The 11,667-nt window shown below is 42.4% G+C and overlaps 1 protein-coding gene and 1 pseudogene across 4 annotated transcripts in view; one reads left to right on the top strand and one right to left on the bottom strand.

Moving 5' to 3' along the window:
- GUCY2C (guanylate cyclase 2C) overlaps positions 1-11,438 on the top strand; it is an 82,238-nt gene extending 70,800 nt beyond the window's left edge. For all 4 annotated transcript variants that reach the window (XM_019452048.2, XM_019452050.2, XM_019452049.2 and 1 more), the window contains 6 exons: positions 2,025-2,217; positions 3,707-3,881; positions 6,334-6,432; positions 8,083-8,177; positions 9,616-9,692; positions 10,793-11,438. In XM_019452048.2, coding sequence (XP_019307593.2) covers positions 2,025-2,217; positions 3,707-3,881; positions 6,334-6,432; positions 8,083-8,177; positions 9,616-9,692; positions 10,793-10,967 — 814 coding nt within the window. In that variant the 3' untranslated portion in view covers positions 10,968-11,438. The remainder of the gene's footprint in view (positions 1-2,024; positions 2,218-3,706; positions 3,882-6,333; positions 6,433-8,082; positions 8,178-9,615; positions 9,693-10,792) is intronic.
- Positions 48-164, bottom strand: LOC128775207 (5S ribosomal RNA; annotated as a pseudogene).
- Positions 11,439-11,667: the final 229 nt, after the last annotated feature.

Raw genomic sequence — 11,667 nt, forward strand, 5'->3', positions numbered from 1 at the left:
TGTGTAGTACTCCGTGCTTACCATAGTAAGCGAAGTTACCACCTGTCACCATACAGCGTTATGGTCACGAGAGGTCTCCCATCCAAGTACTAACCAGGCCCGACCCTGCTTAGCTTCCGAGATCAGACGAGATCGGGCGCGTTCAGGGTGGTATGGCCGTAGACATATTGTTACGATAGGATTGACTATATTCCCTATGCTCTACTTTTCATCTCCAGGGGTAGATGTTTTATCGGATTGCCACAGGTTATATAACACAGATCTCTTCACTAGCTGCAGTACACCATGATTCCAGTGCAACTGTCTGGTAATTTATGTAAAAATATATTTGTAAAAGAAAATTAAAATGTACATGAACAATACCTAGAAGAATCAAAAAGAAATATTTACAGCAAGATTGTCAATAAACTAAGACTGCACGTAGGAACCAGACTCTACTTAACTGCTTACTTAAACAGTGCCTCTTGGCTTTTGAGATGTTAAAATAGAAGTTTTTTCTTCTTGTGGGAGGCCTTTCTAAGACATTTACTGTGTTCGCTAATCTGTGTCAGCAACAGCTTGTTACCAAAACTCACAGCCCTTCATTTATCTACCAACATTCGTTCCTCTCTTTGCGTACTATTTCCCAAGCTTATATGACTTTTCAGATATAAGCAGTAATATGAAGGGCAAAAACGGTGAAATATCCAATTTTATGATTACATTTATGTATCCTTCAAAAAATTTGCACCCTTATATTGGGCATGTCAAGAAAAACCACCCCAGAAGTGACCTCTGAGAATCCAATCAGCCACACCAAAGGGGTGTTTCTTAAAGGTCCCAGGCTTTGTCATCACACCAATAGAAAAAAATTCCCTTGATGCTTTGGAGGTTCTCAAAAGGAATGTTGCCTGTCCTTGTGGTTAATGAGCTGTTTTCTGGGGGAATGGAAGACATTGCTATTTGGACACAATTGGCATGCTTCCAGATCATCCCCATCTCCATGAATATCCAAGGTCTGGGTCGTGGAGGAGATGCCGTGCAATAAAAAGACTGAAAGGCGGGAGGATGTTGCTGAGTTCTAATACTGCTTCTGCCATTACTGGCTGTGGGACCTTGTGAAAGTCATACTTTTTAAGCCTCAGGGTTATCAGTGACCTCTATGGCACCTCCCAGCAGCCATGTTCTATTCTAATGGTTCCATACTTGAGTCCTTTACAGAGCCATCCCAAGGGCAGACAGGGAGCACCCAGCCTCATGTCGGTCCTACTCCATTTTCTCAGTGAAAAGGCAATTGGCACATCAAGGAAGTGCAGTTCCTTCTTATGGTTCTGTCTTAATTCTGAGTCTGATATACCATTCCTTCTATCTCTGCAACAGAGGTATTCTAAGTTGCTTTATTTGACTTCTGCAGTTTTGCCATAATTTTAACATGTGTTTACATGGTGACTGACTTTGCTTTTTAAAGGACCCAAAAATATATCAAAGAAGTTCTCATTCAGAACATATCAAAGTTAATTTTTAAGTGCATTGTTCCTTTATAGTGATATGAAACAATACCATGTTAAATATGCTTGGGATGCAAAACCCTTGGCTCTGATGAAAAAGCCAGATCTGACAGCTGTAGTGATTTAAGCTCTTACATTAACGACACACTCTCCTCAGCTTCTGGATGTAGAGCAACATCTAGAAGAAGCTGACAATCAACAAAGTGGTAAAAAGTGGACAAGTATGTATACATATGAGGGTTACATAGGTACTAGAGTTATATGTACATGCATATAAGGGTTAATAGCCAAGTACTAAGTTAATGCTAAACCTGCATATATACATCTGAGTTCAAATACATGTATCATATGTGTATGTATATATTCTATTCCTATATTCAGTATGTGCAGCCTATCTTTGCTTCCTAGTCACTCCTTTCAGTGGAAATCCCAAATCCTAGGATGCTTTGTGGACAATTACTACTGTCTCACAGATTTATGCGAGATAAGAAAAAAAATTACTGAAGTTGAAGGCATTTTTTTCCCTTTCTCATCTAGGCTGGTGGTCAAGTCTCTGAAGGAGAAAGGCATTGTGGAGCCTGAATTGTATGAGGAAGTTACAATCTACTTCAGTGACATTGTAGGTTTTACCACCATCTGCAAATACAGCACCCCCATGGAAGTGGTGGACATGCTCAATGACATCTATAAGAGTTTTGACCACATTCTTGATCACCACGATGTGTACAAGGTAACCACATGACCTCCCAGGCTGAAATGATTGTACCACCCCATGTCAGCAGAGCCCGAGTTGATTGGTTCCTATTATTACTCAGCTCTTATCCTCTCTAAGGTTTAATGAATTTGTGGTTGAACACGAGCTAAAAGTGAAGGGAAGTGAAAGAATAAGAAGGGTCAGAAGTCAAAATGCCCACATGACTTTAAGAAGCACTGTGAAGGAAACAACATAAAGGTCATCAGGAATGAATTTTAGCTAATAAATTTAGTATTCTCAAATCACCTTTTAAAGAAATGGACAGTGTTTAGACTGATTGCAAATGAAGCGGAGAAGACACTGGAGTTACAACAAGTAGAATAGGAATCTGTTTTTGTTGTTGTTGTTGTTGCTGTTGTTGAAAGAACAAGCATCATTCAAAGAAGATTAAAGGAAAACAGGGAGAACACCCTGTAAGTTCAGAACTGGATCTGTTACCTGACTAGTGGGCTGACCAGTTTCGGGCTAATACTGCCTGAGTCAGAAGAGTAAAGGACAATTGAATTCCCCCATTTTCATGTTGGAAAAGTAGCAGAGCATATGGAGCAAATAACTTTAGAAATAGAGCTCTTCATTCAAATCCCACTTGGCCCTACCTAACTGCGACCTCATAAAATACATTTAATTTTACCTATCTGTAAAACGGGATGATACTAACACCTAACTCAGTGGGTTATTGTGAAGACTATTGAAATAAACCATATGCCTGAAATACTGTATCCTTACAAGTAAAGTTTAAAGGTCACTCATGTGACAGTCTGTCATAATGGTTATTACCCACATAGAGGTGTCCCTTTTAGGGTCTGTCCTAGCCCCATCTTCACCCTATGTAGGCCAGAAAGCCATATTAACAACAGTTCTTGTTGGATAGAAAATGGTTATGCCTTGCAGAGACGGTTGGCAAAGAGAAGTTAACTAGTCAACAAATGTGAACTATATGACCATGACAATAACATTAAAAGAGAGGTCATTTACAAAGAATAATGTTGGTAGGATACTGCTGATACAAATTTGCTTATTACAAGAAAAGTGTTTAGAATCACCATGCTATAAGAATGTGCATTACATCTTGGAGGAACCTACAATTAATTTTTTTTTTGTCCAAAAGGATATCAAAAATAAAATGTTAAGTGCTAAAGGTGACTTTTCTGGTAATTAAATGTTATACGCCATCATTCAGATTATAATGTAAACTTTATAGAATTGTTACCACATCTAGATTACTTATGTTATTATAAAGTACTCTCATATGGTCAAAATTACTTATCATTCATTTAACTAGACTATAAAACCGTGAAGAAATTTGCATAGATCTGGTCTTGAACTAGTCCCAGAAAAAGTGTATAGGGCTATGCTCCGACTGGGTTCTCAAAAGCTTTTGTTTTGATACGTAGTCAACTACTTGTTTTTAATTTCTTGTGCCTTTTGAAGGGATAGAATCACTAATGAGAAACTATTTCCACAGGTGGAAACCATTGGTGATGCCTACATGGTGGCCAGTGGTTTGCCTAAGAGGAATGGCAATAGGCACGCAATAGACATTGCCAAGATGGCCTTGGATATCCTCAGCTTCATGGGGACCTTCGAGCTGGAGCATCTTCCCGGTCTCCCAATATGGATTCGCATTGGCGTTCATTCTGGTATGGAGTTAAGCATTGTAGCAAATGGGAACATATAAACCTCTGTGCACCAACTAAATAAGAAAGGATAAAGGGTCTTAAGATGTGATTGATTTTCACATGAAGTTCATCCCGTGACATATCATATAATGAGACAATCCTTTGAGAGTTCTAGGGAACACCACCTTTTACAGCACCTCTGACTCCTGGAATGCTAAACACCAACCACAGACTGAAGTAACAGCCTCCAGATTTCTTCCTAAGTCCTCATATATATTATTTATTTCCTCCCCATCCCTCCCGTCTCCTGCCCCCAACTTCTGCACATTTTTTTCCCACTAAACTTTTAGAGTATCTTTCATGGATTAGATTATCTACAGGGAAAAAATAGCTGGTAAAATTCCTATAATGAAAGGCATTTATGTCTGCCTCACCCCCCTCAGTAGTACTGAAAGTACATGGATCACTTCAAAGACCATGAAAGATACTCAGCCAGGAATGTAGAGATTTGAGAACATGAGCTATAAATGTTATAGAAAAATATAGTTGGAGAGGACTCAGAAGTCATCTGGATTAATCTTTTATTGGGCACAAATTATCTTTATACGTTCCAAGACAAGTAATAATACAGCTACTTTTAGAATAATCCCAGGAGTCCCTCAAAACTCAGTTTCCAAAGCCAACTCACTCCATCATTAAATAGTTAAAATGATTAACAGTCTTTCCTTGTGTTAAATCACACCTCCCTATACTTTCTTGCTATTGCTTTTTTCTGCCCTCCAAGGCTCACAGAAGACTCAAATTACAGAAAACCCAAGATCACTCCAGACTCTGTGGCAAGAACCAGACCACTGCATTTGCGAATGTCATCCTGTATCCACAGTGCTTAGCACAGAGCCTGGCAGTAAATATTTCTTGATTTAGTAATGAACGAGTGATATTCTCAAAGTAACAGTAAATGGAAGTTAAAAATTTCTGCCATGTTCACTCTTCCCCAATCATGTCCACAACCATGTATTAGGGATGTTTCTGTGTACACAGGAGGGGACTTCTCGAGCATTTCCCTAGCCAGCAACAGCACGGGGTCCCTTTTCTGACCCATCACAAATGCCAGGCCTGAGGGACAGCAGCAGGGCTGACTGAACCAAGTCAAGGAGGCTGACTGAACCAAGTCAACCAAGTCTGGTTCCTGGCCCAATCTCTTTTCCCCTGTGACCAACTCAATGTCTGAGCTCAGCGCCTGGGCCCACATGCCACCACATTGGGCTGGAATGATAATAGATATTAGGCACACATACCTGGAGAGGTTTAGGCCTAAGAAATTAGGAGGTTGTGGTTAAATACTGATAATTGAAAACAAGACTTAATATCTGCAGGAATTTCCTGCTACCAGGCCCTTCCCCAGCTTTATCTACTCCATTTCTGAAGTGAAGAGTCACCTGTAATTAGACATAGCACACCGAAGGCACAGATCAGAGATCTCCTGACCAAGTCGCAGCCTCTGTTGCTCCTTGCCTTCTGTAGGTTGTTCTGTTTTCGTGTGTTTTTGTTTGTTTTTCGGTTGGCTATTTTGTGCTGTTTTGCATTGAACCTAACAAAGAAGGGCTCGGCACTCAAAGGAAGATCCAGTATTTTTATTCTCTTTCAATGTGTGTGGTCAGAGAATTTGTAGGATAAATCTACAAAGGAACTCATACAGATCAAAACCCAATAAGCCAACTAGAAAATCAATAGCTACCGTTATCCAAAAATCCAGTTTTGCAGTTTCTAGATTCATCTTGAACTTCTAAAATGTGTAACTCCTTACATTCAGTCATTTCACACAAATGCTTCATGAACAACCCTTCTTCCCTGCCTAACATCCTGCTGTGCCCAGTCTTGCCTTGGGTTCTGTTCTTGTCAGGATGCCCTTGTGCCACAGCCCTCCCCACCCCCATCCCACTGCATTTCACGTGATGTGTGAAGTGCTCAGAGATGATTATGCCAAGTCCTTGTCTTCCGGGTTCTCCATCATTGGCTCACCAGGCCAAGAAATGCTACTCTGAGTAAATAAAAATAAACTAAAACAAAATTTGGCCATTGAGCCTTCCAGTGTACCAGGCCCTCCAGCATTTCAGAGCTCAGGGAAGTGTGGTGTGGGAGAGTCTCCATTCTTCCTGAGAGCCTTCTATTGAAAATACTAAAAACAACTTCCCACATTTGCAGCCTGGATCTCTGGATATCTTCTTGTGTTGTGCAAATGTACTTTTCTGTGCTAGGGCAGAACACCTTCTAGAAGCTTGTCTTGTTCCAACCATATTTTCCTCATTGAATACATCCATTTAAAACAAAAGCCACAGCTCCTTTTTCATACTGCCATCCACTTCTACGTAAAATGAAGGATTCGGCACTGTGCCTGAGAAAGAGGCTTACCCACCTTAACTCCACACTGTGATTTCTGCCGCTTCCACTTCCTGCTTTCTGTGCATTTCAGGTCCCTGTGCTGCTGGAGTTGTGGGAATCAAGATGCCTCGTTATTGCCTATTTGGAGATACCGTCAACACAGCCTCTAGGATGGAATCCACTGGCCTCCGTAAGAAAGGAGATTGCTTTTCTTAGAGGAAGCTTGTGGCTTCCAGCAGAGGGGAATTACAAAATAAAATGCACAATAGGGACATACAAAGTACAAGGGAGATGAAGGAATGACCTTTCACAATGACTGGACGTGAGCCTGTGTCAATACAGTCCTTGCTGCATTTGCTTTTGTTGTTACCATATACTGAGAATTATTGTATTCTTACTTTTTAGCTAAGTGGTAGGCTATTTCATTAGTTTTGGTTCATTTGAAATGCATTCAGGTATGCGCTACTTGGAATAGTTATGAAAGTTAGCATAGATCCATGCAAGTTAAAAAAAAAAGATTCAATGGGCTAGATATGGAGCATACACTGGTTCACTTTCCTATTCCAATTTAGTTTTCCCAAGAATTGGTTTTCGTAAAGAAAAATGTAAGTATTTATTATATGCAAAAGCCTATATTGCATTTGCCTGGCAGGGCAGAGACACCATGAGCTACATGCAGTAGATGCTCCATAAATATTGGTGACAGCGATAGTAACAGAAACATATACAAGAGAGAAAGAGGGGTGCCCGGATGGCTCAGTCAGTTATGCATCCGACTTTGGTTCAGGTCATGATCTCACGGTTCATGGGTTCGAGCCCCACGTCGGGCTCTGGGCTGACAGCTTGGAGCCTGGAACCTACTTCAGATTCTGTGTCTCCTTCTCTCTCTGCCCCTCCCCCACTCATGCTCTCTCTCAAAAATAAATAAGTATTCAAAAATACAATTTAAAAAAAGAGAGAAAGAAAGCTTTGATAGGCGTGGGTGGAACTTACAAAAACACAGGTGGTAGAGTGGTATTTGGGCAGTCCACCGACAGCCTGCTACTGATTTGTACTAGAAAATCATGGTATAAAGGAAAGAATAAGGTTGGGGCCAGACGGATTTGGTTATAATTATAATGACAGAAGTCATTATCTAAGCTGGGGAGGAATCTACCTCATCTTTCTAGGCATCGGAAGGCTGAAGAAATAAATCGAGGATGGGATACCAAGCTTGCTGGGAGGGTTTCTGGAAGGAGTTGATGTGATGTATGCTAAGCCTCTGATACATGGCAGACAACATAGGATTGCGATTATTCGTACTATTGTCATTGTCTGTGGCACCCATTGAGGGAAAGTGCTGCACCAATGGTGGACCACAACGGGGAATGTCTTCACCAACTATTTATGAGAAGGATAATAGTATCCTCAAAGGGTAAAACTTAAGAAAATCATGACCCTCTAACTCCCTCCTGAGTCTCTACCTTGCTGCCCACACTTAAGCTGCTTATTAGAACTTATACACAGGGACCCAAAACCAAATTCCAGCTGTCAAGTTCCGTACCACAAACTAAACCCAAGACAAGGTGCAGGGACTACCTCTCTGTGCTAGAGTGAGAACCTGTGGAGCACAACCTGAGGAACCCTGTCACTCAGCACCCCAAAAAGCAGTGCCAGACCCTCTTTCATCCCATGTGTGATATTTATCTCACTGATTGTATTTTTAAGTGTTCTTTCACTAAACCATCTCAGCTGTCAAGAACATCTGTAACAAATGTCCTGAATCAAGTGGAAACAAATGTGTTTGTATAATATTCTTTAAAATGGTTGAGATTTTCATTGATCAGTTTTGCATTTCCAGCCTTGAGAATTCATGTGAGCGGCTCCACAATAGCCATCCTGAAGAGAACTGAATGCCAGTTCCTATATGAAGTGAGAGGGGAAACATATTTAAAGGTAAGGGATCCGCAGGCAGAAGACCCAGAAAAAGCACTCACTTTGGCCCACCTCCTTGGAGAATGGACATCCAGTGGTCAATAATGTCATCTTCAATGAAGATGAAGAATCCTTTTCTGCCCTCCCCAGAGTGATCACCCATGATCCCCTGTAGGAGAAGCCACCACCAAAGAATGTGAACTCAGAACCCTTTAAATATTTTGAACTAGGGCCAATATGTTATAAAATGTCACCATCATTTCTTCCACATGCATCCAACTTTTGTCCCCAAGTCCTCCTGCAAAGCCGAGAGCTAAGGTGTGGGACGGGACTTATTTAACTTAAGTCAAAGCCCCCATCTCCTCACTCACTTCCAGGCTTTCACTGCAAGATGCTGCTTCTCTCTAAAACCACCTCTCCAGGAATTGCTTTACCATTCTGAAGCTGTGGACCAGCTGTGGTCCCCAGACTTCTGATCCAGTGTCATCTGGGTGCTTTCTAAAATATAGATGCCCAGACTCTCCACCAGGCTTGCTGCGGAAGGGCCTCTGTGGATGTAGATCAGGAATCTGTATTTTTAATGAGTGTGCTCAGTGATCCGGTCGTACACCAAAGTTTGAGAACCACCCGTCTCTCCTCTCCACGATGTTCCTCACATTCAGAACAGCTGCCCTCCAGAGCCACCAGATGTCTCCACTTGGCTCTCAGGCCACTTTTCAAAGGTCCTTAGAATCTTTTCACGATTGGTCTGAAGCCAACTACCAACTCTAAAATGATCTGTCTCCAGGAGCCCTAGTGCTTCTGGCCTTTACACTGTGACTGCAACTTGGAAAAGCCTCCTTTCGTGTAGACGTGTCCTAATATCACACTTACTTTTTGAGTCCTCCGTAAATACACTTTCTATACAGAACATTGCCACCCAAGTAGAAGCGGTGTCTAGATTACTGTGGTCCAAACACAGCCAGCAAACTACTGGCTTGAAAGACGAGTGATTTTTAATTTTTTTTAAGCTTAAGGTGGGTAACTAGCAAAGGGCTAGTTTTTGTGACAAAATCTTGTGGCGAAAAGGGCTAGAAGAAAATGTAGGTGATGAAAACCAGTTGAATTTCTTGGTGAAGCAGGATTGTACCTCAATTTCCTTCTTTTTTAATTTAGACTTCTTAAGATGTTCCTGTAGTGACATTTTGAAATGTCTTTGGGAAAAAAAGAGAACTCTTCTTTGGAAAAAACAAACATGTCTAGGGGGTGAGAGGCTTATTTTCAAAAAGGCACTTGGAAATGAAGATCTGTCTAGAGAGGATGAGAATCACATCGGGAACATGTGCTGTGCTGAAATGTAGGCAGTGATAAGAAACATGGAAGGGAAAGGTCTCTTGGAAATGACTATTTGTCAGAATGGTGGGCTGGAACTGACCTGTCTCCCTGGCCTCTGTGGCACTCACCTTGCTTGCCTCCCTAGGGAAGAGGAACCGAGACTACCTACTGGCTGACGGGGGTGAAGGACCGGGAGTACAACCTGCCAACACCTCCTACTGTGTAAGCTGCTGGGGGGTGGGTGTGGTGGGGAGGGGACAGGCGAGTGGAAGTCTTGGCTTTGACAGCTGTGCCACATACAAGGAATTTCACTGTGGGCAAAAAGCTTGGCTAGTGGCAATGATCTATTGAACAAGAGGCCAGGGACTACATACACGAGAAGTTTAGAAACCTCCCCCTCTGGCTGCCAGAAATGGGGTGTTTCAGGCATGCTCAGAACAGAGGGTAGTTGACCGCTCACCTCCTGCATGACAGGTTCAGGCATGAGTGGAGCATTGCTGGGGCAAAGAGGCACCCTATTCTCTACGACTGCCAACGGCTCTCTGCTGGGCTGCTGGAAACGGGCCCTCTCCCAGCCCCAGGACTGCAGTTCTGCGTTTTCAGGTGGAGCTTGGGTTCTCCCAGAGAGGAGGAAGATGAGGTTTCAGGTCTAACGAACAGGTTTCAGTTCCCTTGAAGATGACTCAAATGACCATCCAATTGCACATTTCGTTGCTGCAATAAGTCATACAGCTGTTACTGTGGCTTTTGCTATGGCACAGAGACTCTGTCTTGCAGACCCCTAGATGCTGGACCCACATAGACGGCCAGCCTGAAGAGAAGCCAAAACAACCCAGATCTTTTCTGGGCCCCAGGTCCATTTCAAAGTCTTGAAACCCACCATCCCTTCTAAGCCTTCCTCAGACAAGAGCCACGCTCCAGGATGTGTGGGACCAAGTCCTCAGGCTTATGTTGCAGGGGCCTTGCATTGTCGTGGCTTCTTTTCTCCTCCCTGCGGTGGCTTGCGTAAACCTCACTGCACTTCCAAATCAAGCAGCGTGTTGTTTCAGTTTGAAGTTGAAATATAATTTTCCGCTCAAAATATATTCTGCTCTTTCTCCAATTACACAGAGCAGGGATGGCAGCTCTTTTAAACTTGTCAAAAGCAAGGCTCATTCTGTATTCTCCGGACTCCCGGTGTTTGGTGCAGAATAAGCATTCCGAATAAGAATTCGATAAAATAAGCATTCTTTTGTGTAAACTGAACTGATTGTTCTGGAGCTAAGGAATATTCTGTGTGAATTGCTGAGAAGTGCCATTTTTTCTCCCCACTCTCTTTCCAGGGAGAATCAGCAGCGCTTGCAAGCCGAATTTTCCGACATGATTGCCAACTCTTTGCAGAAAAGACAGGCGGCGGGGATAAGAAGCCGAAAACCAACACGGGTGGCCAGCTACAAAAAAGGCACTCTGGAATACTTGCAACTGAACACAACAGACAAGGAGAGCACCCATTTTTAAACCAAAATGAAGTCCCAGGACTCCGCAAATTAAGTACAGCCTCACTTAGACAGCGGCCTCAAGTGTCCCAGAGACCTAATGCAATAGAAGACTTAGATACTACACTCTGCTTCGCCTTGGCTGCCCTGTCTGGAACACAGACTTGCCTCTATGAATCAGATGTGCGCTCTCAGCACAAAAATTACCTTTTACTCTGGAGTCTGACCTCAACAGTGACTCCAGGGAGCTTCCACCTGGGAAAGAAGAGGAATGGATGTACTATCTCTAGGTTGAAGAGATTGTGTTCTTCATCTGTTTTGTTTTCGTTTTTGTTTTGTTTACTGACTCATTTTCCTTCTGTATTCATGAGAGAAGTTTTTTAAATTGTCACAATTATATCTTAAATAACTTTTCTCCATTAAACTATATTTAACTCATAATTTTTGCAGAAAGTATGCTACATGTTAGGCAGGAATAAAAGTTAAAAATTTACTGAGTCTGTGAATGTGTTTCCACCTGCTCCAGCCATTTCCCTGAAATGCTACAGCCATCGTCTTGTGCTTGCTGAAAAACTGTGCTTGCTAAATTCCCCAGCACTGAAGTCAGGCAAAACTAGCACTGTTGCTCGGGGCCAAAAACCTTGATGTTAGTATCACCTGCTCCACATGAGGTGATTTTACATCTAGCCTTCTACCACGGGAGGCGGGACCTACAGTTGTCT

The sequence above is a fragment of the Panthera pardus genome, unplaced genomic scaffold (genome assembly GCF_024362965.1).
Source record: "Panthera pardus isolate Hobbes unplaced genomic scaffold, ASM2436296v1 HiC_scaffold_6, whole genome shotgun sequence".
Taxonomy (NCBI): domain Eukaryota; kingdom Metazoa; phylum Chordata; class Mammalia; order Carnivora; family Felidae; genus Panthera; species Panthera pardus.